Raw genomic sequence first — 26,186 nt, 5'->3', positions numbered from 1 at the left:
CTACTTCGAAAGTTTAATTCACTTATGGTGGCTAAACTAATGATGGAAAATATATGTAGCATTTGGTAAAGGTAACCCCTGTTTGAAAAACCACAAGATTCCCAATTACAAAAGATTTGCATTTGTACGATATTGCCGAGTCGCATCATAATGCCTAGCGGGCTGAATGAGGATGCTGCGTAAGGAAACGCAAGACTAGTCGGAATATCAAGTAAGTCGAGGGTAGGCTACAGAGATAGTTAGGCTAACTCTGTGTTAATGAAAGTACCAATGGTTAGGCCATAGGTACACCTTTGCTTGAATTAAGGAAATTGGTTGATTATGTAAATGCACATAAGTATGGAAACGCTTTGTAAATATGTAAATAATAGCAACGTATAATAAATCGATATAATCCTACTAGAAATGTTATGATTTGCTGAAGTAACTGTCCATTTTTAACAAAATATTTTTTTCACTTTCTGTACATGTGTAACGAACCAGGGACTAAAAATATAAATGTTATGTGAACCCCCCCCCCCCCCTTCGTAATTCCGGCGCAAATATAATCTGCTCGCTTGGCACGCAAGGTGAGGTGGAAGGAGAGATTGAAAGGAAAATGCAAGGGAAGGGAAGTAATCCCGAGGGCCGGAGTTAAACCAGGGATTGGGGGGCCGAACTTTCACAGGGTCTAGTGGTGGTGTTTTAGCTGTGTGTTAAATTTAACAATCCCCAAATTTTCTCCCTCTGGCTGTTGTAGTTTCTGAGATACTCACTTATGAGTGTCTCAGAAGCTATGGTTGACACGGAGGTACACGATGGATCTCGATGTTAATGTAGAACCTAACATTGTGACTTTTAAATCAAGGATTATCGAGTTTGATCCCGATGGAGGAACGTTGCACAGTGGTTCAGACTCATCATTTCGTTCGTTGCCTCATTGACTTTTCAAATTTCACCCCTAACGATCGAAAAGCAAGTAAATAAAGTAGATTAAAATAGTCGCAATCTCGTACTATATGTTCTGCTGCAAGTGACCCAACAAAGGCCCTTAAAATTTCATGCCAGTGACGTTCTCTGTGCCGTCAAACAAATTCCGGTAATTGCACTTCCGTAATTTATTACTTCATCTTTCTTTCTCATGGTCAAGCGAAACCTGTAAACGTTGATGTAAAATAGCCAGAAATATAAATAAATCATGCAATTCAACATTTAGATTGTATCCTTAAAGATAATCACGTTGCACATAAATACCGTCAATATCAATATAATCTATAATCTTTGTGGCCCTTCGAAGATTGTTGAATATCTTAAAAGAAGCCCCACGAAGTGATACACCCACAGGGTAAAGTTGGTACCGCCTTTGTTCGTAGAGTGCTTACTCCAAGAAGGGAAAGTGTTAGAACTAACAAGGGAAGTACAATAAATGTGAAGAGAGTGACGGTTTTCACTTTCTGAAAGGGAGATCTCTTCACTTTCTCTTCTTGCGCCCCAGCCTGCTAACTCCACACGTGCCGTTATGTAACCCCTTAACCATCTGAGGGATGTTTCTCTCATTGAGGCTCCCGGGTTCGAATCCCGGTCGGGCTTGGTTGTTTGTGAATGTCCTTTCATCAATTTCATCATTTCATCACTCGTCCCCATCTTCGCAAATTAGCCAAGAGGCACAAAACGCGAAGTAAAATAAACTAAATCAAATCAAATCAAATCTCATTGAGGCCAATTCTTAAAGGCAGGCTCCTTTTATTGTGTTTTTGCGAGTTTATGTGCAACACCCCTGTTGTTCCCCATCCCTCTGCACGCTTTCTATGCCGACCCTTCTCTCTTAAATGTTTTAACATTTTCATCCCTATCACAGCCTCATCAATTTTACCAGAAGGGTTGGACATTCTGGTTCGAAAGATCGGTAATTTATGACAGCTTTCCCCATCTTTAGTGAGTTTTCGAAAATTACTTGATTGACCCCTAACGCATTTCGGTTGAGTCGCACCCTTTTCCCCCCATAGTTCCACGCTTTTCACTAAAAACAATATAAGGCTGAAAGGTCTGTCTTCAGTGTCCCTACACTGACCAATCGCATGACTCTAAACTGCACTAGAGTTTCTAAAGTTCTTGCCTGAATTTATTTAAACTAATCAGTATTTGCTCACACATTGGAGTGTTCAGAGGACGGAAGAATCATACGTACTGAAGGGTGAGTATTCTCTTGAACAACCACCACTGAAAATATTCATGTTTTTATATATTCCAGTGCATATGTTACTTGTTCCAAATTGCTTAGCTTTCATTGCTATTTTTATTTAGTCTTTTTTTTTCAATTCGCACGTTCAGAATATTTCCTTCTGACGTTTTTAAATTATCGTGAAAGAGTTCTTTCAGACCAATATGAATATGCAAACGGAAATTGTGTCTTCGGTCGTGTTTCTGGTAAAGTAGATGCCAAACTCTGACAACACGCAGGCCTGTAGCTTGGAGTGATCTCTTGAGGAGACGTTCAAGGGTTATTGGTGAGTGGGGGTGAGCTTGTTTCAAACATGTAAAACATGATACTTTTAGTTTCAATAGTTAAACAGAAATGAAACATGAACTGCAACTAGAGATGTTTTTTATTTCTTTTTTGTTCAAAGATAGAATAGAATTCGGTGCTTCTTGAATTCATACATATAACTAAATTCTTCTATCAGAATTGTATTACTTTTGAGAAAAGCTGTTGTGGTGGTTTCAAGAGCACTTTCATTGCGAGGAGAGCAAGTGAGAAGATTTTTACTCTTCTTCCTATTTTTTTAAAAATGAACAACAATATTAATTTTACCGGTGAGAGGGCTAATTTTCATAGTAATAAGTATGAAGTTGATATGACTAATATACAAATCAACGTGGTGATAGCGTATTGAGCAAGAACAAATTACTATTTTTTCTTTGAAAATAAATCGATAATTTAAATTGAATTATTAGTTAAAATTTTGAAATTGAAGGGAATGCATTGTTCCGTCTCACTTGCCCCTAGTAAATGTTCCCGTTTGCGATATAAGAGATGCAAATTTATTAGATATCAATAAACTTATAAATTCTTTCTGACATGCATGTGAAGAAGAAGCATGGAAGGACATTGTGAAATACGATGAAAGGGGTATCGGTCCAGGTTAGGCTAAGCCACCCTCGCCCATCCCTAGCTACGGGTCTGACAACACGACATTAAAAAAAAAGTGTAGAAACCCCAGTAAGTGTATGGCGAAATACATATAATTTCATTTGGAATGGGTCCATATTCCATACTGCTTTTCTACTATTTGCTACCTACCCTATAATACGTCGTTTTATTTTGAGAATATCTATACCAAACGGTCAACACCGGTAGCAATGATGAGTTTAATTTTCCTGCTTGCTGCTATCGTGCGATTGTAATAGTCAGTTTATACTCGGCATATGCGTGTGCTAGCAGTGCAACTATTTTACCAAAGTGCTTAATTTCAATTTGGACTTGATTTTTTTTTACGCCGATTTTCTACCAATTTTAACTAATCGCGACGATGAAGATGAATGATCATCTGATGAACTGCATGAAGAGTCAGTAGTTTACGACTTTTGAGGCGAGTTTTGTCACAAATAGGAGTCCCCAAAGAGCCAGTTTCCAATTTCTAAGCACGGGTGAGTTTTCTCACACTAGTCTAGGCTTTGTAATTATTCCTCTAGCAAATGTATGTGGTGAACATGCTTGCCCTGGTTAAAGGAGTGTATTTACACCCTTTCATCTGCATACAGTGCAAATACACCCCCTAAGCTCGGGTGAGTATAACAACCCCTCATTTCGCGGGCGGGTAAATGCGCTTCCCAAGTTCATGAAGGAAAACTCACCTTTGTTTAGAACGAGGAAACTTGCCTTTTGTGGACGTCTATTTGTTACAAACCAAAGTCACCCCTGTAAGGTGAATTTACAGTGTTTGTTTATCAGTATACTCAAAGCGCTCGGCTACCAGGGCGTACTTCATTTCAGTTAAATATCTGATACTACATATAATTGTATGTAATAATAATAAAAATAATAATTAGAAATTCAAATGAACGTGTGTCGTGATTGCAGGGGTTTGGTGAAGGTTGTGGTCAGTAAAAAAAGGTTGGGAACTACTGTATGAATATATCCAAAAGCTTCGGAATCAGAATCATGTTGACATTCTGTGTCTTAATAATACAACTGGGATGGTGTTTTAAATAATACCATGAACTTTGGGGAAAAAGACCCCCTGCCCCCTCTAAATACATCATTTGCAATGAAACCATTACTTTTATATATTATTATTAATGTTATGATTATAAACTTGGTGCATTTCTCTACTCGAAACAGCCGGCCCCCGTGGCGGAGTGGTTAGCACATTGAGCTACGACGCCAGGCGTCCCTGATTCAAATCCCGGCCTGGGCGTGGATGTTTGTGAGTGTCCATTCATCAATTTCATCATATCATCACTCATCCTCATCTTTGAAAATTAGGCAAAAGTGGTACTAAAGGCGAAGTAAAATAAAGCAAACAATCAATCAATCAATCCACTCGAAACACCTGATGAGCTAATATCTGGCATAATTGTATTTTGTCAGATGTCAATGAAGGACAATTTTATTCATGAAATTTATGTTGTTTTATCTTTAACTTTATCGGATTTCGGTAATTTGATAAATCCTTTCAAATAACAATTTCATCATTCATCATCATCGTCGCGATTAAACAAAAAGGTAGAATGGCGACGTTTAATAAGAAAAATAAATTAGAAATAAATATATTTTCCTTCTGGCATGCACTACAATGTATTTTCTGTTGATCGTAAAGTCTCATACACGTCAGTACGAAATAAAATATCCATACAGTGCAAATGAATGGAATACAAGTAGAAAGGAAGATTTCTACTTTCGCTAATATTTCTAAGAAAGTTTCCATGTAATATTTTTGGAAAAGTCATACATATGTAGAAAGTACAGATGGCCAAATCCGTTTTTTTTGTTAAAAAAATATATCCGGTATCCGTATAGTAAAAACGGAGAATCCGGATTTCGGAGGGAATCCGGATTTTGAATGGAATCCAGATTTCGAATTCGATCCATCCTGGCTCACGCTTATTTTAAATGTTTAAATAGTACGTAACTAAGTCTACTGACTATGTTTGCAGCTAATTCCAAACTGAGAAAGAGGAATAGTTGGCTAACTGAAAAGCAATGTGCAGTAGTATTGTACAACAGTTCTTTCTTTCCGCCAAACATGCCCACATTGCTCGATGACTCCATAACTGTCGTAGCAGTTGCACAAGGGCGATATTTTGATAGATTGCAAAAGTAACCGATGTCGTCCGTCACCTGTTGTAAAGCCTCTTGGCTATCATTCCTATCTCTCCTGTCGGATCACACTTTAAACTGTAGGTCCAGTCCCAATTGGCCTTACTGTGCATAAAGTGGACTTAAAACACCAACTCAATCAATCTATCTTTCCTGTGTGAATCTTGATATGGCCTCCCTACTTCTCTCATTTATGTGTCCCTTCCCTGATGCCCTTCAATTGCTCCATTGAGTATGAATTGTGATAAGATGAAGCAGACGAAAGGACAATCACAAACACACATGGGCAGATCACAAAACCACAAAAAAGCTCCACGTAGGATTGTACTGGCTGTGAGTCCAGACGCCATAGTTTCGTTAGTCTGCTAAATGCAGTCCATGGTGTACTACGTGGAAGACAGTCTGATATTGGGTTGGTAGATTAGAGTATATTGTTAAATTCATGAGACAATTATTGAAAATATGGGTCGAAATCAGTTTCCCTCCAAAATTTGCTTTCTCTCTGTAATCCGTTATCATTCCAGAACCTGTCTTGCTTCCGGCATTCTTCTCGCTCTGAAATCAGGATTCTCTCCGAAATCCGGATATTATATTTTCCGAATCCGGATTTCAAATTCTCAGAATGCGGATTTTTTTGGCCATCCCTAGAGAAAGGGGGCTGCTTGCAAGTACGATTAAAAGAGAGATACAATTTATTACATAAGATGAATTATATTAAATTAGACTATAATTAGAAACAGTATCACGTTATACATTCTGAGAAGGTTCAGTAAAACTACCTGGACAACTTTTTTTCTTGGATCAGAAATTCCATTTCTGGCATTGTTTCTAAAATGGAACCCAGACCCTCAGGAGTCTTTTTAAGTTGTAAGTTTGCTAACCGCAACACGGTTTACTTCAAAGAAGGAAACATATGGCTTTCATTTAGAACAGTTCCCTTCGCGATAGCCACATCCCTCCTTATCCGACCCTCTCCCTGCCCCCTGTGGTGCACCAGCTGCGGCAACATACATACACTCAGGTCCTCACTTCGTTTGTTGCAGAATCTACAGTTCGAGGACATCAATGTCCTCGCATCGTTGATAGAATTATGTGCGATGCGAGGACCTCTGCACACAAAACACAGGTGTACATTTGGTTATACAGATGACCAACAGTTAGAGGACCGTCCTCGTAATGTCTGTTACATGCCTGTAAGGAGAAAAGTTGTCATATCTTCGTTATTATTTAGCCATTGAGTATGCCGACGCGCGTGGTGTTTCATCTCAATAAAACGTCTTTCTTGAGCGCTACTAATTGCAGTTGAGCCATGTCCTCGTATTGTATGTGATCTGCTCATGTCCTCGCATGGTAGGGTAGACAAACAGGTGTGTGTGTGTGTGTGTGTGTGTGTGTGTGCGGGCGCGCGCGTATGGTAATACATGCATTTATCGTTGCTTTCGTTCCTTCATAACTCCTCATCGTTGCGATTAACCTAGACGAGTAGGAAAACGACGAAAAAGAAACAAAACAAAATTTCCCGAATTCCACATATCCATAGGCGGAGTTCTGGAGGGGCCAGAGGGGGCCTGCCCCCCAACTTTAAAAAAGACTAAAAAAATAACCATGATTAAGTTCAGTTACTACATTTTTGTTATGAAGCCATACCGCAAATCTTGACTTTTGGCATGATGGCATGTGCGGTAATTGCGCCGCAATAGCGGGCCTTAGACGATTCGATTGATGTGTACAGTTTGAAGAAAGAAAAACGTAAAATGACTTTGTGTTGAGTCAACAGTTACTGCTGAGGCATAATAAGAACTTTCAATTAATTTTTCTAAAATTTCTGAAGCTTACTATTGTACCGTAACACGAGTATTGCATCATTAAAAAATTAATTAAATGCAAAATGCAATAATAGTGCTGTTTTGCTTCTTTTAAAAGTGACAACCAATATACTAATTAATATTTGTTTACTTAAGCGAGGAAATTTAACATTTACAAATCTAAAAGACCTAGAACTCAGTGTTTTTAAGTTGTTGTTTTTTAATTCCCGGGGGAAGGTCTGCAAACCCCTTATAAGCTAGGGGATATTCAACAACCCTCAGGTACATCATATGCTTCTCCCAGAGTCTGGTCCCCGCAAAGCAAAAGCTCAAACTCCGCCCATGCACATCTCTCTCTCTCTCTCTCTCTCTCTGTTTCTTTACTTTCTCTCTTACTCTTTGGTATTCCTAACATTTGAAGGGTACCGTGTTACGTGTAGCAATTAGAAGTAACACTTACTTCTTCGAGTAGTCGTAAGTGTTACTTATTGAACTAAGTAATTGTAGGTCTTAATTTTTTTAAGGTAAGTAACCTAATAAGTAGCTCTTACTTTTCTGCACATTTCAACAGCAAGAAACAAAAGCATGATATCCTGAAAAAAATAATAAAAATGGCATGTTAATTTTTGCGTTACATTTGTGAAGCAACTTTTATCAAGTAGGATGGCATACTTTGTAGGTATATCGAGACGACCTTGTAAAAATCGAGACGAGAACGAGACTTGCTTGTTAGTGTAAGACATTCTCGGTCTCGTTCGAGAGTTTGGTATGATATGTAAACCGAATTTACTTTGCTATGCGACTTCTTCAGATATACCATGCTTGAGTTCTGTTTTAAGACCATTTTATGCACAGCTGGCTAACCGGAAATGAACCTACAGTGTAAGGTAACCTTGACCCTCTGCACTCCCTCGAGAAAGTCAAATATTTTGCGTGCTTTATGAAGATTATGTTGTTTATGAACGTTTTCAGTTGTTTTTAAACGCACGGTAAAATTTCAGTAACCACCAAACGTCTCTAATTCCCTTATTTTTCTTATTTTTCACATTGATACTTACGTATTCTGCATTCCTAAGGATTCTTGAAGGTGGCATTTCGGTTTTTCCACGCAAATAATCTCAATTTTAGACATATCGAGTAATTTCTTTTTGTTCGCTTTCGCTTGCGTTACACGCGATATGGCGGAGAAATCTTGACTAGCGTTGTCCATGATCAGTGGTTATGCAGTGCTGCAACCTTCTTCATAGAAAAATACCTACTTTCGTGTTACTGATTTTGTATTTCTTTCCAGGTTCAAAAACGCACGAACCATGCACGGATAGCCCCACAAACGATTGATAAATAGACCCACGAACCATGCAAGGCAAGGTTAGGTTAGGTTCTGTTAGGTTAGGCAAACATAGTTAAATTTGTTTTTTAAAATTAGAAAAATATTTTTTGTCGGGTTCGAAAACCCCAAGAACCATACACGGATAGCTCCACGAACCATTCATAAATAGCCCCACGAACCATTCACGGATAGCCCCACGAACCATTCACGGATAGCCCCACGAACCATTCACGGATAGCCCCATGAACCATGCACGGATAGCCCCATGAACCATGCACGGATAGCCCCATGAACAATGCACGGATAGCTCCACGAACCATGCACGGATAGCCCCACGAACCATTCATAAATAGCCTCACGAACCATGTACGGCAAGGTTAGGTTAGGTTCTGTTAGGTTAGGCAAACATAGTTAAAAAAAATTAAATTAGAAAAATTGAAGATAATTTATTTTTTGGGACATTCCAATTCCTTCACAATTCCATGGTGAATTACAAATTCTACTGGATCTTCAACGCCGTGCAATTTTACCACGCATCCTGTGCACGTCATGTTGTCGCAAGTTCGTAATCAGAAATGATGAATAGTAACGCACGGTTATTTACGTTCTACAACTGTTACACAGTTACAAAACAGCGTATTTGGAAACACTGACCGGTTGTTACGTCATTAAACGCACGGAAAAATTTGGTTCACGTAGTAGACGGACATCAAGGGAACAGCTTTCGTGCATCGGAGTGAAATTAATGTCGAAAATTGCATGATTTACCGGCAAAAAAAAAAATAATTTAAGCGAGGGGAAAACACACTTCTAAGACCTTCCTAAAGTATAAATAAACTCATTTCGGTAAGTACTTTCTCCTGTAAAATTGAAGAAATACGTTTTGCGGAAACGAAAATTTTACCATATGCTATTGTGTATATATGTTATTTGATGCTGAGAGCAATTTTCCACGTTTTATTAGGAGTGCTAAGTTTGATGGTGTGATCTTTTGCACGTGATCTTTATCCATTTGAGTGTGCATACAATCTGTTTTTGCCAGTGGCGGCGATTGGGTTCCAAAACCGGGGGGGGGGGGCAAAGACAGTATATTTCCCTTTGCAGATAAGGTTTAGCATAGTGCGGGGGCAAAAGAGCCGAAAAGTGGGGGGCAACTGCCCCCTCGCCCCCCTAATCACCGCCACTGGTTTTTGCTAATAAAAAGCCGCGAAAGTACTCTGAGATGGCAGGTTTTTACTTATGCAGTCCATACTTGGGGATCAAATATCTTCGTTAATTGTGTTTTCCTCGCGCTGGAACCAATTTTATATGACGTAAAACCACTGCGCCTCTACCGGCGGGTACCGAACCAGGGAGGACAGACATACCATGCAGATGTCTACCGTTCTCGTCTCTGTTTATGCGAACAATATCAGGCGACATGCCTGCCTGCCTCTCTCTGTGTAAACTTAAACGAACCAACTTTACCTTTTGTTTTGCCACTGTAAGTTTCGATTTTCTTTTGTTCTGCCGTTTACATTAGCTATATCATTATGAACTATCACGCATGCCATGCATATCATTCTTGATGAGTGTGGTCAGACCTTTTAACCTCGACTTAATAATAATAATCCATAGCGCGACAGCCCTTGAGACCCTTGGCTTACCTACCGACTGCTGGTCTCCCTCCCACACTGTTTCTCCGTCACCTGTTATAGCGTGGAGATCTTAGACCAGTATTGGGGTGACTGGTGGTCAGCCCGACGAACCCCCAGCCGTTGTAGGTCTTCTCGACCGGATTACCGCTCACTCATTCGGAGCTCAAGATGGTGGGTTGCCACCGGCCCTATACGTAGGCCGAATAAATTCCGACCAGATCCGGATTCGAACCTACGCCGTCCTGCAGCGAACGATCTCAAGACGAGTGAACGCCTTAACCCGCTCGGCTACGGAGGAGGACTTTTAACCTCGACTTTGCAACGAAAAAAAAAATGCACTTGCCTATCGACTGAAAAGAGGCACGAGTAACGTGTCTTAGGTATAGAGAATGTAAACGGAACCGACCATTCTCCGTGGTGTAGTGGTTAGTATCAAGCGCTGTTAGGCAGGGGTTATCCGTATACCTGCATCGACCTCTCTGAAGTTCGCCCATTTTCCTTGCCCACCCCAAACCTAGACACACCGTTAATTTTTCGTTAGTTCAAGATAGTTCTGACAAACAGTTTGTTAGTTCCGCATATACATGGAAGATGGAAGTTAAGGAAATAAATGGGTCAAGTCGACTTCCCACTGTCCCGACCGATTTTCAGTTTCAAATCGAAAACTCTCCAGATAAATTGATTGAGTTATTGTTTGTTATGATAAAATTTTCAAAATGTATCCAATTATCCCCAACAACGGTCCATATATTGATAGGTATAGACGGTATTACCGATATTAGTTTTTCCAAATACATCACACTATACTAATATATTTTCGATATATCTGTCTCCATGTCTAATTATATATGTATATGTGTGTGTGTGTGTGTGTGTGTGTGTGTGTGGAGAGAGAGGAGTGGTTAGCACAGCGCGCTACGACGCCAGGGTTCCCGTGTTCGAATCCCAGCCTGGACATGTGCGTTTTTTGTGAGTATTCCTTCATCAATTTTATCATATCGTCACTCATCTTCATCTTAATCTTCACGATTAGCCAAAAGTGGCAGAAATACGAAGTAAAATAAACCAAACCAATAAATCAGTCCGGTTGCAGTGAATCTGGAAGATTCGGCTGATTGCTGGGCAGGAATTAAGTTTCTGACTAGTATTGAGATAATCTGCTAATGGATATCTAGAAAATAGGATACGTGAGTATTCACATATTCTGCCCGACGGACATCCAGTTATTCATAGGATGTGAAGCTTGATATCTATATGAAGACTGTACAAATATACAGTTGATAAGTACGAAGAACATTTTTTGGGCAGATATTCGAATATCCTTAGTGAAAATCTGAATAATTCAAATGACAGATATAAAGAAAAGCAATACTCGGGTATCCAATACTGAAGCTCTTACATCTGTCAACTCGATTTCATTCATTCAAATTATCAGTTATTAGAATATGAGAATCATGGATATCCAGATAATTTTAACATCTGGTATTATTACTATCCAGATATTTCTGTTCCAAAAACTTCACTGAGAAAAAACTCAATTATTGTTCACATTAAATAACAAATATACCAGATCACGTTTATCTATAGTGTAAACTAGGGTGTGTATAGGATAGTCTGTGATACAAGTGTATTATATATTTATAAATAATTCACTAACAATGGGCACAATTTAATTCTCTGAAAGTAGTAACAATATATCTTTGATGGCAACTCTGTCAAATATAATACAAATCGTTCATATTGTAATAAAACATTTAGCATTTACATTGTGCTTGTAAATTTGTTGTAAAGTGTATAAAAATATCGCATTTTGTTTTCTAAAAATTAAAAAATTGCTTGTGGTCAATCGCTGACCTGTATCCTCCCCGCAGCTTTACCTCTCAGATATCCCTGGATACAGCAGAGCATCAATATGCGACTGTTAAAAGATTAAATAATGTAAATACAAAATGCCTTCCGCTTAAAGTAAATGAAAATAGATCCAGAGCTTAATTTATCTGGTGGTTTAGGGCTTATAACATTCTGAGATCTGCACTTCCTTCAATTAGGCCATATTGTGTTAGATGATTGATTGATTTGTTTTATTTTATTTCCCTTTTTGTGCCACTTTTTGGCTAATTTGCGAAGATGGGGATGAGTGATGATATGATGAAATTGAGGAATGGATACTCACAAACACCCATGACTAGGCTGTGATTCAAACCCGGATCCCCTGCCGTCGGAGCGCGATGTGCTAACCACTCAGCCACGGGATTCGGCTTGTGTTTAGATGATTAATTCAACTCATATATACCCTGGCCCATTACAAACACACACCCTCTCCCAAGTGAAGGTCTTGGAGAGACTAATCCTCCTAAGAGTCTCCTAGCACACTATGAACTGCATTTTGCAGACTAGCGAGGCTGTGGTGTCTGGACTCGCAGCCAGTCTAATTTCCTGTAGGGCTTTTGTTGTGTTCTGTCCATATGTGACTGTCCTTTCCCATATTATTACCGTTCCTCATATTCGCGATTAACCAAATGTGGCAGAAAAGCGAAGTAGAAGACAGCTAACCAATCAATTGTATATGTTTTAATTTACCTCTGTTTTCTGTCTTATTAAATAGTCGCGACGTTGAGGATGAAACGTTATCACAAACACATGGGGACAGAAACAGAGGGTTCTACTGGCAGGGAGTTAAGGCACCAGAGCCTCTTGGCCTAAAGGATACAGTCCTGATATGGGATTGCCCCTCTAATCATCAAAGGGGTGGGGCTGATGGCCATTTTCTCTTGTAATGACAATTTTTACTTCTTGATGTTTCAGTGGGTAGATGGCCCCCGTTAACCCTCTTCCCTTTAATCTCGTCATGCAACATCGACAAAACAGAGATCACAACAAGATTTTAAGCAAAGATTAAATCAAGACACACTGTCTATTAATAACCGTTGTCTGATGTCAAATCTGTTATGAGTTCTCTTTTTTTCAGATTCAAAGACTGACGACTCCTGGGACTACGAATCAGCAATTGAACGCGCAGGTAAAAACTATTATTTCTATTTTTTTTTACTTTCTTTTCTCTTCATGCTCAAGAAAAGTAGTCAAGCTGTAGTTTAATTTCGGAAACTGTTACAGAGGCAACGCCACAAGGTGGTCGTAAAAAGCATTTCATTGGTGGAAAATGTGTTCCAGATGTTCATACCAGTCTCAACATACTTCTTCAAACTTGAATTCTTTCCGAAAATATAGGATCCATAGTAGTGGTTGTTCTTTCCCAGAAATGATTTCACATCATTCACCTCAGATGGCAAAGTTCATGGGGTTGAGGTCAGGTGAATGTGGTGCCCATTCCACAGGAACCCTTCTGCCAGTTTCTGTCTTTTTCTTTGGTCAGTGCCATAGGTCACCTGTAATCAGAACCGCCACTGGTTCGAGACTGTGTGGCCATCCTGTAGAAGTGACAAGCTATAGAAATTGGAATATCCAAAGGTTTTCCTTTCGTTGATAAAAACTCATTCTTCTGTTTGAATCGTATGTTAAAAAATGAAAAATATTAAAGTATTTTGAATTTATACCCACACAGAATGTCTTAGTAATTTCACAGAAATAATACATTTACAGTAAGGCTAATCGGGACTGGACCTACAGTTTAAAGTGGGTTCCAAACCACTTGTGCCTCCACCGGGTATCGAACCCGGGACCCCTTGATTACAAGGCGACAACGCTACCACTGCGCCATCGGGGAGGCCTACAGAAATAATACAGTGTGCCAGTTACATTACAGTTACGTAATCGTAATGTGGTCCTTTTTGTTCTGTAGGAGTAATTTAAATAAGTTGCGAGAAACAAATTAATAATTTTTGAAAAGTGGACAATCATTTTCTGCACGTTCCTTTTCGTATTAAATTTAAAATCAAATACTACCTGATGATGTAGTCAAGTGAAAATTGTAGTTGATGGGCCTTTTCAAAAATACACATTGATGTGGGCTGCAGGAATCATCCAAATACGATGTAGACTGTTTGTCATCCGGCGTAGAAGCTTCCGGCGCCACAGAACCACTGCCAAATCCGGGAACTTTTCTAACGTTGGAAGAGGCCCCGGCGCCCACCCAGCGTCGAATAACATGGATACCTGGGGGTAAAGGCGGTCAGGGGCGTGATGCTGATCACATCACCCCTACTCACCGGATCAAGAAAGTGTGGGGCGTTACCCCCACACCCCCTATACGCCTTCATGGCGTGGTGCTAAGCACAGGGGAGCACTTTACTTTTTTTTTTTACAAGATGCAATCAGACTTTTACACTTAACCATCTGTGATTTAATCAAGGTTTGCCCATGCACAATTTTCAACTTGTCAGCTGTTAACACAGACGAAGCATTAGTCGTATCCTTTGACTTAACCTAAGTTTGCCCTTGAACAATTTTCAACTTGTCAGCTGTTAACATAGACGAAGTATGAGTCGTGTCTTGATACACTTCCAACGATGGCCTAAGTTGAGATAGATTAATGTGACAATCAGGCAATAAATGCTTAATCTATTGTCTTCCCATGAGTAGATATTTTAAATCACATGCGACTACATATAAGTCTAGTATTTTATCTACATGTTCATAACGAACTCTTACAGCAACTTTTCCTACTAACGGCAAGGTCATACTGCTAGCACATCGTAAAACAGAGTCAGCTTCCAGATATTGCAACCATGCAGTTGACTGTCACAAAATGTTTTACTTGCAATCGAAACTTGTGAACCTGTATATATTTCAAAGTTCAACATAGAATCAATAATATTGAGAGCAATTACATATTCGGAAGAAGAAACAAACTTACTAGTAGCTTTATCACAATTAGCTATTTTCATAGGCAATGAAGAATGATGAGATTTAAGATATGGTTGCGACGAAACTGAACTTTCATTACAGTGAGACAAAGTATACACAATCGATCCTTCTTGCATAAATTTACTTTCTCCATTTACTTCCATAGTAATCATTCCAATCCTTAATTCATTTACACCTAACACCTCACAGTCCATATCATTCAAATACAGGTTCAACAGCCTGCACAGCGTTAGCCTTGTACTTGCTATAAGGTTTAGTACTATTAGTTTCTTTATTGCGCTGTAATTTGAAATACTGGGAAACATCGTGACAGTATCTGCACTGCTTGAAATATTGTTGCTTTCTTTCCCGTTCATTTTTACTTCCCTCGTTATGCGATTGATTTTGTCTAAACCTAAGATTGGATCCACTTGATGACACAGTATTTTGTAATTTCCAGCTATCCTGTTTTGGATTAGAATTGGCACCGGAGTTCAAACGCGTATCGCCCTTGTACAGTCAGAGAAAGTAGTTCTTGGGCCACGAGACCTACGATATCGTAACATCTTGGAGCCTGTTGTCTATGCAACCCAAATAACAAAATTGTCGCTTAGGTTTTCCTGGTGAACCTGGCTTCTCGGGAACGATTGAATAGCTATTGACAGCAGCGTGAGTCATACCCCAAGGCCCAGCCATAACAAACAACAGCTGGGTGCATTGAGAGCACCAGAAAAAGTTTCAGGAATTTGTTTCTTAACAACAGCTACTCGTGAGGAAATTTTCTCTTTACTGATATTATTAGAGTCATTGTGAAGAAAGTTCACTGAAATGGTGGTTTTCATCGAATCATCATCGCGCAACACACATGCTGTCAGCCCAGAAGTCCTTGAAAAAGATTGGAGTTAAAAATAACTACTTGATAAATGATAAGACGAATCTATATTCGTTAGTACCAACTTAGAATTTTGTGTAAGGTATGGATCATCATGTCCTATCATCCATTTCATAGCTTCATTAATCATCCTCATCGCCTTTGTTGACGCAAGTGCTAGAAAAGCAATATAAAATAAGCAAAATTAAGAAATTAATAAATTACATTTTCGGCGATTTCACGCAGCGACTCAGTTGCATGTAGACAAAGTTTCATTAATCGGGAACCAAGGGGCCCCCTCGTTCTGCTTCATTGTCAATTCCCTCCACTTTGCCTGCCGCGATTAACCTGATGTTGATTAATGCACAACCAACCAACGAAACAATCCACAAAGTGCACCAAAGCGGCGCATATTATGAATAGGTAAACTATGTGATATTATGCTAATTTAGAATTTAGTAATAAAATGGGAATTTTAGGGCGTTCAGTTAAGTGGCGGCACATCCATTACGTAATCGCGATATCATCAAATTGTACCAAGCGTGTATACACGTAAAGTGTCAGTCCCCGTGATGGAATATGTAGATCAAATTTGTTTTGTTATTGTTTTTATTAGTAATTTCCTCAGTTTTCCTCCTCTGAAGTTAAATTTTTCATGACGACGATTTAAGATTACATTTAGACATAAATGAACATACACAATGAATCAATCCATTTTGGTCGGAACTCGAACTCGGAACCTTGTTCGGCAAGAAATACAAATATCCATAAGGCATGAGTGTTTCATTGGAGATGTTCCTCTACTTCCGTCATTTTATCACTAATATATTTCTTTAATATACAATAATACATCACATACCCGACCCTGTGGCCGAGTGGTTAGCACATCGCGCTGCGACGCCAAGGGTCCCGGGTTCGAATCCCGGTCGGGCTTGGTTGTTTGTGAATGTCAATTCATCAATTTCATCATTTCATCACTCATCCCCATCTTCGCAAATTAGCCAAGAGGCACAAAACGCGAAGTAAAATAAACTAAATCAAATCAAATAATACATCACAACTACCTAAGAATAAATGTTATTTTGCATTTTCACATGCATATGTTTTTTTACGGTTAGAGTGTGAACTGGCACCTGTTTATTTAGATTGTTCTTTGTTTCGTGTGTAGTTAAAGATAGAAAAAATGCTTGTGGAACGATTAGGGCTATAACAATTCCGTCCGTGACGGAGTGGTTAGCACAGTGCGCTACGATGTCTGATGTCCTGGGTTCGAATCCCGTCGTGCGTATGGGTGTTCTTTGTGAGTGCCCCTTCATCAATTTCATCATATCACTCATCCTCGTCGTCGCAATTAGTAAAATGTGAAAGGAAAAATAAGAAAATAAAAAGAGGTTATAAGAAGCATTCTTATTTCCGGACGTGTCCTAGATTTTAGAGTTGTGTCTGACCTCCGGAAGGAATTTGAAAGGAATCACAAATGTCTTTTACGTATTTTGGGCATCACGTAACTTCAAATTAGATGGAGAAACAGAAAATCTGAGGGGAGTCTGAGATAATATGGTTCCTTGTTCCTTGGAGAATTATGCTTAAATCAAAGTCCCAGCTCAGAAATTACTTCCCGATTTTCTAGATCGGGAAAAGTCCGGATATATGTATAAAAATGCTTACTTTGTGAAGTTTTATCGATACTATAAGTGTTGTAAGTGGAAGTAACAAGTTTCATTCCAGAAATTACATAAACAGTCCAAATTGGATTGATTGAGTTGATGTTTTAAGCCCACTTTATGCACAGTAAGGCTAATCGGAACTGGACCTACAGTTTTAAAGTGGGATCCGAACCACTATGTGCCTCCACCGGGTTCGATCACGGGATCCCTTGATTACAAGGCAATGACGCTACCACTGCGCCATCTGGGAGACCCTCAGTCCTTATTGAAGAAATAAGACACAACATTCTGTTTTTTCTAAGTGTATAGCAGTTTTTTACATTTCGATAAACAAGAACTTCCAGACTTTGTTTACGAAATTGTGAACTTTTTCCTTCCCGAATTCATGGATTGTTTTCCCTTCCTGGCCCCGTCTCGACGCAAACCGTTCTGTCTTGCATGCACAAGTTGAAATCACATACATACAGTCGTGCTATTAATTAGCAGTTGAGGAATTTTGAACTCAACCGTTCACTTAAACATTACTTTTTGAGCTGAAGATGTGTAATATTCTCGTTATATGCTAAGATGTCCTAGTAACTTATTATATTTACTGCAAATGCGTTCGTGTCCAACATTTTGAGACAATTTGTCCTACTTTCCGCTGAAGAGTGATCTGATAGCCCTATGTGTGATGAAAACTGTTTTTACTCAATTTCTGATATAATTTATTCCAACATTTCCTTCAACTTCTATTACCTTGTTATTACCTTCAATGCTTACACGACTTTACCTTTGTGCTCGACCTTTGGGTTCAGAAATGTTTACAACACCCCCATCTCCCGCGTGTAGATAGCAGGCAACAACACTCTGGAAGACCATAATGTATATTTTACGAAACTATTAGAATGTTAGCTTGATATAACTGTGGATTGGAACGAACTAAATAAAATACCTGTTTTATACGCACACTGGAACGAGCGGGCCTGCTGTGAGTCACTCTGACAGTGAAGGTCACTGATCGAAGCAGTTGGTGCTTGCTTGCTACGAGCAGGCGCCTTATCTTTGCTCAAGGAAACACGGAAATCTTTGTTCCTTTTTTGTTCGCCAGACTAATGGTGAACATTTACAGGAACGTAAGGAGTAGTATCGTATTCTATTGGAATTAGGTTTCGTGAAGTTGAACAGATATCATAAGAATATGTAAATCTCTTTTGTGGCCTACACTAAACTTATGTTAAAGTTTCGTTGACATGTGAAAGCGGAAATTTAGAGATCCTTCTTCCTTAAGATTTTTAAACAACCGAAGAGTGTGGTGAACGTGAAAGTACTTATTGTTTGCAACACCGATATGTATTATATAAATGGTCTCTAATAAAAAAACCTGTTACATCACAGGAAGTGACTTTTTAAGACAATTCTACCACGTATCCAACGTAACCAATATTCAGATTGATTCCAAGCTTCTGTTTGGCTTTTTTTGTGTCGCATTTTTACCTCTGGCGAAAATTGCGACGATAAACATGATGGGTAATGATACGAATGCAATGCTACATCTAAGCCTCGATAGGTTTCGAACCTGGATCCTCTGGCTTTGTAGAGAGTTACGGTGATTTTTTATTTTCATTTGGTATTTTAAGTCCACTTTATGCACAAAAAGGCTAATCGAGACTGTATCTACAATTTAAAGTGGGATCCGAAACATTGTGTGTCTCCACCGGGTATCGAACCGGGGACTCCTTGATTACAAGGCGACTCCGCTACTACTGCGCCATCGGGAAGGCTGAGAGAGAGAGAGAGAGAGAGAGAGAGAGAGAGAGAGAGAGAGAGAGAGAGAGTGAGAGTGTTACGGTGACTACGGTAATGAAGAATTGAAAGTAGCAGAACGACTAAGCTATTCTTTAGTCAATGAATATTATGAATGTCAGTTCAAAGTGGAAAAAAATAATACGAAATTTCCAGAGTGCGTTACAAATCGTTAATTTTTCTCTTTCCACACATTACTTTGCTACTAGATAATTGCATGCTAAGATGTAGAAAGTGCTACATTTTCAGTGTGTGGAATTGAGATTTATTTCTGAGAATGGAGTATTGGGAAAAGGATCACCTCAGATGTTTGGATTATACCCCCCCACACACACACACACACATAAAGGATATCGGCTGTTGATATAACAAAATATAACATGTATGAATTGTGTCAAGAAAAATTGGAGCCTATTTACATCCCTACGGAACTTGGAAGAAAGCCCACGTAGAGATTGGGAAGTTCCGTTTCGACAAAATCGGAATGTATGTATAGTAAATTAAAAAACAAAGTGCTACCGTGTGCTTTGCACCAAGCCATGAAGGCATATAGGGGGTGTGGAGTTAGGGCCCCAAGCTTTCTTCATCAGGCCGAAGGTGGGGATGATGTGATCAGCACCACGTCTCTGGCCGCCTTCCTCCCCCCCTTCCCCAGAGTTTCCTCCAGGTACCTACTTTATACGACGCTGGTTGGGCACCGGAGCAGCTTGAACATGTGGGCAAAATCCCGATTCTCCCCCGTCGGTGATCGAACCCTGATCTCTCGCATGGTAATAAAACGCCCTAACGACTGAGCTACTGCGGCACATATAGTATAGTAGCCTATGTAATTAAGGCAAGAATTGTTTTAGCGTTTCGTTCAACGTTTTTAGGGGAATCATTTTCGGACATATACCGTAACGTGTAGCTCTTATCGGTTCTGCGACCTGGCTTGAGAAAAGGCGATATTCTGACGAACAACATTCCACCTGATAAGTCACATGACTTTCCTACATTTCCTGTGCCTGCTTTCCTACATTTCCACACTGCCCTCCGATCTTTTTTATTCTCCTTACAAAATCTTCTATTTGTTCGTCTTCTTCCTGTACACATTTTCTAAGCTTTAACCTTTGCACAATATAGTTACTTGATGGACTATAATAAGATTTTAACCTTTGTGCAATATCCTGATAGGATTTATCATGAGGCAATGTAGGTGCAAATAATTCACGCAAAACTTCATATGGCTGGTTTCCAATGACAGATATTCATCTAGGAACTTTCTTGTCCTCTGGAATAGCTTGTGTTCAGGCGCGTGCCCAGGATTTTCGTAAGGGGGGGGGGGGTATGAATCCAACACATTTTCCAGTTCACAGGTCAAATTTCTTGTAATAAATTTGATAATTAATATACTTTGGTTTTACCCCAATGAACGCAATCAATGTATTTGCTATGGATGCTTCATGTTTTTATTTTTTAAGTCACACTTGTGATAAGAAGAAAAGCATCATATCAAAGCACCTGTTTGAATATTTTCAATTATTAATATTTTATATTTAATTGCTCAAATATAATTTTCAAACAAAAAATATGTACACTCAACACTGTAACAACATTAAAGAGATTAAGACTACTTGATGTCTTAAAGACAGTAATAAATAAGGTACCACAGTTCAACAATTTAAATTCTTAATTTAGGCATCGAGGTTTCTGTGCGAGTTCTGACAATATATCCCGGTGAATGTTCAGAGCAGCTAACCCATTTAATCTTTTTTCGCAAATGGTATTTCGAAGATAGGTCTTTAACCGCCTCAAAGTTGAGAATGATTTCTCATTTGATGTTGTTGTTACCGGGATTGTACATAATATGCGCAAACGTGTGTTTACACACTTCACTGCATATATCAATTGTTTCAAGAGCATTTACTGGACGTGTTTGCATTGCTGCAAGATGACGATACCACAGTTTCATTTCAGTGGGAGCGTCGTCGCCTTGTAATCAAGGTGTCCCTGTTTCGATACCCGGTGGAGGCTCATAGTGGTTCGGATCTCAATTTAAACTTTAGGTCCAGTCCCGATTAGCGTTACTGTGCGTAAAGTGGACTTAAGACATCAATTCAATCAACATTGTACTTGTTGTGGAGATGATTTTGCTAAATATTGTGTACATTTTTGGCATTGTATTATTATATTATTGGTCAAAACATTTGTTTGACAGTCGCCAAACAAATACGAACCCCTTCAGTAATTAACAATTTCTACTACAGTGTCATTAATGTGTCATATTCATTTTCATATTAGGTCTATGGAGAGGAATTTTGTATGTTGTTAACGTTATGGAACTGGGAAACCAACTGTTGAAGGGGCCACTCCCCGCCCCCCTCCGAAGCCCAGCACCGCACTGCAGGATCTGTCACTGAGCCTGACAAAATCTTGCCAGACAGTGCTCGAAATGGAAATTCCTAGCCGAAAAGGGAGGGGATATTTGATCGATTTTGGTGATACGAGGGGGTACATCCTTGTATGGATCAACATGGAGACAATACAGTAGGTGGAGGATGCTCAATATGCAAATTATTCTAATTGGGGGTATGCTTTGTGAAACTTTCTTAACTGGAGGCAGCATCCCCTACTTCGACCACTGATGCCAGAAAAGATGCTTTCAGAAAATGAATTTATTACTGCACACACATATTACTTATTGTTTTTGTGGCGTTTGTACAAGAGAAATATTCAGAAGATTTATAAGGAATATTTACAGTTCATAGCATGTCTACCTAGTCTATCCCGTGTCGTAATACAAATTTTATCCCTTTCCTACAAAATAATAAAACTGTCCATGCCAACCGTGATTTAATAATGTGGTTGCATACATATATAGTAGCACCAAGCTTTCTGGGATCTCGGAAAATACGTGAACCACAGGCTTTCCCGTGGCTTTAACTAGCGACACTAGTGCCACTGCTCCGACGCCAGGGTTTCAAATGCTTTGGTGGATCTATAGGGTAGGTAATATAGTTTTCCGAGGGTTCGTGAACAAAACAAAAAGTAAATTGTTTTAAAGTCCATTTTATATTCCGATACGTTAATCGGGACTGGACTTAAAGTTTACATCGGGATACGTACCACTGTGCAATGCACCTTCACAGGGGATCAAACCCAGGACCTCTTTGATTACACCACCATCGGTGAGGCCCCTGAAATCATTGAGGAAACTTGTTCATCTTCACGTTCTCTCGCCCTGTGAAAGTTTATTGGTGATATAGGGTGACATCCTGCACACGTCTTCCAGACATACACACGCGGGCACCCCCTCCCCTGCACACACACGTTTGTATGCTTACAGCACATGCTGTGCCCTCCCAGAAAAAAATTCTAAATCCGCCTATGGATATATCTGCTATCAAATAATGAACGTCACTTACCTCGACAGTTCCTTGACATAATTTTGCAAGAAGGTTTCCAATATCTTCTGTTATGCCTTCTTGTTGAATATCAGAGTCTGAAAGTTCGCACGTTTCACTCGCAATTCGGATGGAATTCCTCTGAACCTCAATCGACCTTTTCTGAGGTTCTATTTGTGGAAGGTGAAGCTTCAACTTCCATTTTTTTTTCTTTTGGAAATAATCTAATAATGTATTTCTCCTCTTTTCTCTATCCATCTTTAGTTCCACGTCAAAAATATATTACACACGCAGAAACTTAACACACAACACGACCACTTCGACTTGCTACCTTGCAGACTGCAACTCGCTACAACCCCAGTGAACACCAGGACTTGGGACAAAGATACCGGGCGAGTGTTTGTGGTTTGGAATGTCTGAACCATGCATCCAGCTTGGTCCAGCTCAAATTACGTCACCAGTGTTGACAGCAACAAGTAGCGTCAGTGTCAGTAGTGTTTGCAACTGCTAAATTATTTACGCAGAAATTCAAGTGACATCTTTCACAAATTTTACAAGAAAATTCAATAAACTGAAGGCTGGAAATTGGTTGAGGAAAAAAAAATATCTAATTTGTAAAGAGCACAAGAGTAAATCGTATAATATTTTGGCATATTAATTGTTTTTATTTTGTTTATGAAACTGACTGGGCCAGTTGGGCTATATAACGCATCCCTCACCCCCTCCCTTCCTCCCGGCATGCTATTGTACAAAACTTCGCTTGCCTCCTTCGTAAAACCATGCTTCGCTACTGCCTGCAACAATATTATTATTATAATTATTGATATTTTGAAATAAATATGCATCCAGTTGCGAGATAAGATTTTGACTTACTTTGCCTGCTAATTTTAGTGATTCAAATCTCACAGAACTTTGCTCTGCTGGCATAAATGGTATAAGAAGGGGAAAGAAAGAAAAGGGAAGTTAGCAGCACTGTCGTAACAGGAGGGTCATCGAGGGTGAAAGAAAGGGGAGGAGGGATTCCTTCAGTTCGCATTCCAAGGGTTACGGCTCTTTCTTGACCATACTGAGAAGGAAATTCTCCTTCCTTTTCAGTGACTAAGGAATGAATGATTGCCTGTGCATTGCTGTTACTCAACTCCAATATTATCAAAAGTAATTAAAGAAGCAAATACATTTCTCATTGCCAAATGTAAACATTTTACAATATTGGCTATTTGGTACTCAAACACATTTATTAAATAAAATTTATTTCACTTTTGCTTTGAATTTTTGAAAATGTCGAAACCAATGGGGGGGTTTAACCCCCACCAAACCCTCCTGGGCACGCCACTGCTTGTGTTTCACATTAATTATCAAAGCGCTCCAAATACGCTACTATCGATCCATCTTGGGGATCATATTTATCAATACCAATATCCATTATGTACATTTACACTATAACACGAAGCTTAGAAGTGAAACATACGTATCCTCGATTTCTAACTAAATTCTCGTCGTCATGTATAAATCTCTGTCGTGTGTGCACACGCAGAGGTTAAATGATTCACACACGTAGGTACTTGATAATATAAAGATTAACACGAGGATGCAAAATAATAACGATTTAATACTAAACTTACAATAACCATTTCTAAGATGGCTGAACACACCAATCCCTAAATCAATAACTTTACAAACAATTGAATATCGATTCAGATATTATGCACACTTAACAACCACTATTTTTATTTTTGAAAAATAGATTTATTGATATATTATGAGGTTTACACTATTTGGAGCATTTATGAAAAATCCTGAAGTTGACAGGTGCCACCGTTCCCGAGATATATCAAATCAAAAATATCCAATATGGCGGACTCTTTTCAAAATGGCTGCCATCAGCACGCAGGTGGCGATTGGCTACTCGACTGAACATGTCTTAAGTAGTATAACAATTGATTCTACCAAGTCTCATGCTTTTATCGAAAAGTCAATGATTCCGGACTTAACTGCCGCACTGTGATAAAAGAGACACTTTTTTGGTGCTCTCCTCCATTTGGAGACACATATTATGGCGCATCTTTCATTAAAATACGAGGGTGGTTCAGCATGCTCCGCCCCTGACATAGAAGGAACCCTCGTAGGAAAACCAAATCACTGTCACTTTTCAACATAGTCCCCTTCAACATTAACACACTTTTCGAAAGGGCCTTCCAGTGCTTCAATCCCAGCAGAAAAAATTATTTTGGTTGGTCCTGCAACCAAGCATTCGCAACATCCATAACCTCGGAATCACTGGCAAAATGTTTTCCACAAAGGTGTTTCTTCATGTTCGGGAACAGGTGGAAGTCACTGGGGGCCAGATCTGGAGAATAAGAGGCATGAAGGACAATTTAGAACCCTGCTGCATGAATTACAGCCACCGCGACTTGGGAGGTGTGGCCGGGAGCATTGTCACAATGGAACAACACACCACGGGCCAACATTCCCTCGCGTTTCTCCTTGATGGCAGTACGTAATTCTTCAATTAGGGATGCAAAATAAACACCTGTGATTGTCTTTCCCTGTTGGAGATAATCTATCAAAAGGATCCCAGAACACAGATCACTTTGCCCTTTGATGGTTGAACCTTGAATTTCTTTGGGGGTGGAGAATTGGGGGGGGGGGGTTCCATTGCATGCTTTGGCGTTTACTTTCGGGATCGAAGTGGTGAACCCACGTTTCATCCATTGTAACAAATGTCTTCAGAAACTTTGGCTTGTCAGCCTTTATTGTCCGCAACAGGTTCTGACTTGTCACACGACGTGTTCTCTTTTTGTTGACCGTCAGCATTCTCGGGACCCAATGTGCAGAGATTTTTTTCATTAACAAATGATGATGAATAATTGAATGCACACTGCCAGTTGAGATGCCACATGTGTCTGCTCTATGGCGGACAGTCACTCGCCGGTCTGCCAAAATCATGTCATGCACTTTTGTAATCATTCCTGGTGTGGTCACCGTTGCAGACGGGCCACCACCATGCTCATCTTCACAGGTCTGCCGACCACATTTAAATTCACGGCACCATCTCTTCAGTAGGTCATATGAAAGGCTAGAGTCTCCAAGAGTTCCCACCATATCTGCATGGATGTGTTTCCGTGTTAGATTTTTCTTGAGGAAATATTTTATCACTGCTCGGACCTCAGATTTTTCCATTGTTTCACATGTGGTCACACTTCTTACTGATCATCAGCGTGTAACAAAAAGAGAAATTGTTGTAAATTCTTGAAACTTTGTGGATATTAGTCTCAAGAATGAACAATTTTACATATAAAATTACAGGTCTCTACTATCACTGGAAATAGGTCAGGGGCGGAGCATGCTGAACCACCCTCGTATATTAAAACTGATATCGTTTTAAAGCTTATAAATTAAGATACAACTTTTGGCCGCGGTGGCTCAGTCGGTAACGCGTCTGACTACCATGCTCAAGGTCCCGGGTTCGATCCCTGGCCGGTTCAAATCCGGGAACTTTTCTAAGGTTGGAAGCGGCCCCGGCGCCCACCCAGCGTCGAATAACATGGGTACCTGGGGGAAACCCTGGGGGGTAAAGGCGGTCAGGGGCGTGATGCTGATCACATC

General features: G+C 39.6%; 1 protein-coding gene across 1 annotated transcript in view; it reads left to right on the top strand.

Moving 5' to 3' along the window:
* The window catches only part of LOC145977934 (synaptic vesicle glycoprotein 2B-like), a 115,019-nt gene that overhangs the window by 23,778 nt on the left and 65,055 nt on the right, over positions 1-26,186 (top strand). Inside the window, exon 2 of the mRNA XM_083110264.1 lies at positions 13,040-13,090. Within this exon, the coding sequence (XP_082966390.1) occupies positions 13,040-13,090 (51 nt within the window). The remainder of the gene's footprint in view (positions 1-13,039; positions 13,091-26,186) is intronic.

The sequence above is a fragment of the Lepisma saccharinum genome, chromosome 24 (genome assembly GCF_977018435.1).
Source record: "Lepisma saccharinum chromosome 24, izLepSacc3.1, whole genome shotgun sequence".
NCBI lineage: Eukaryota > Metazoa > Arthropoda > Insecta > Zygentoma > Lepismatidae > Lepisma > Lepisma saccharinum.
The sequence above is the reverse complement of the archived record's forward strand: the minus strand, read 5'-3'. Positions and strand labels throughout refer to the sequence as shown.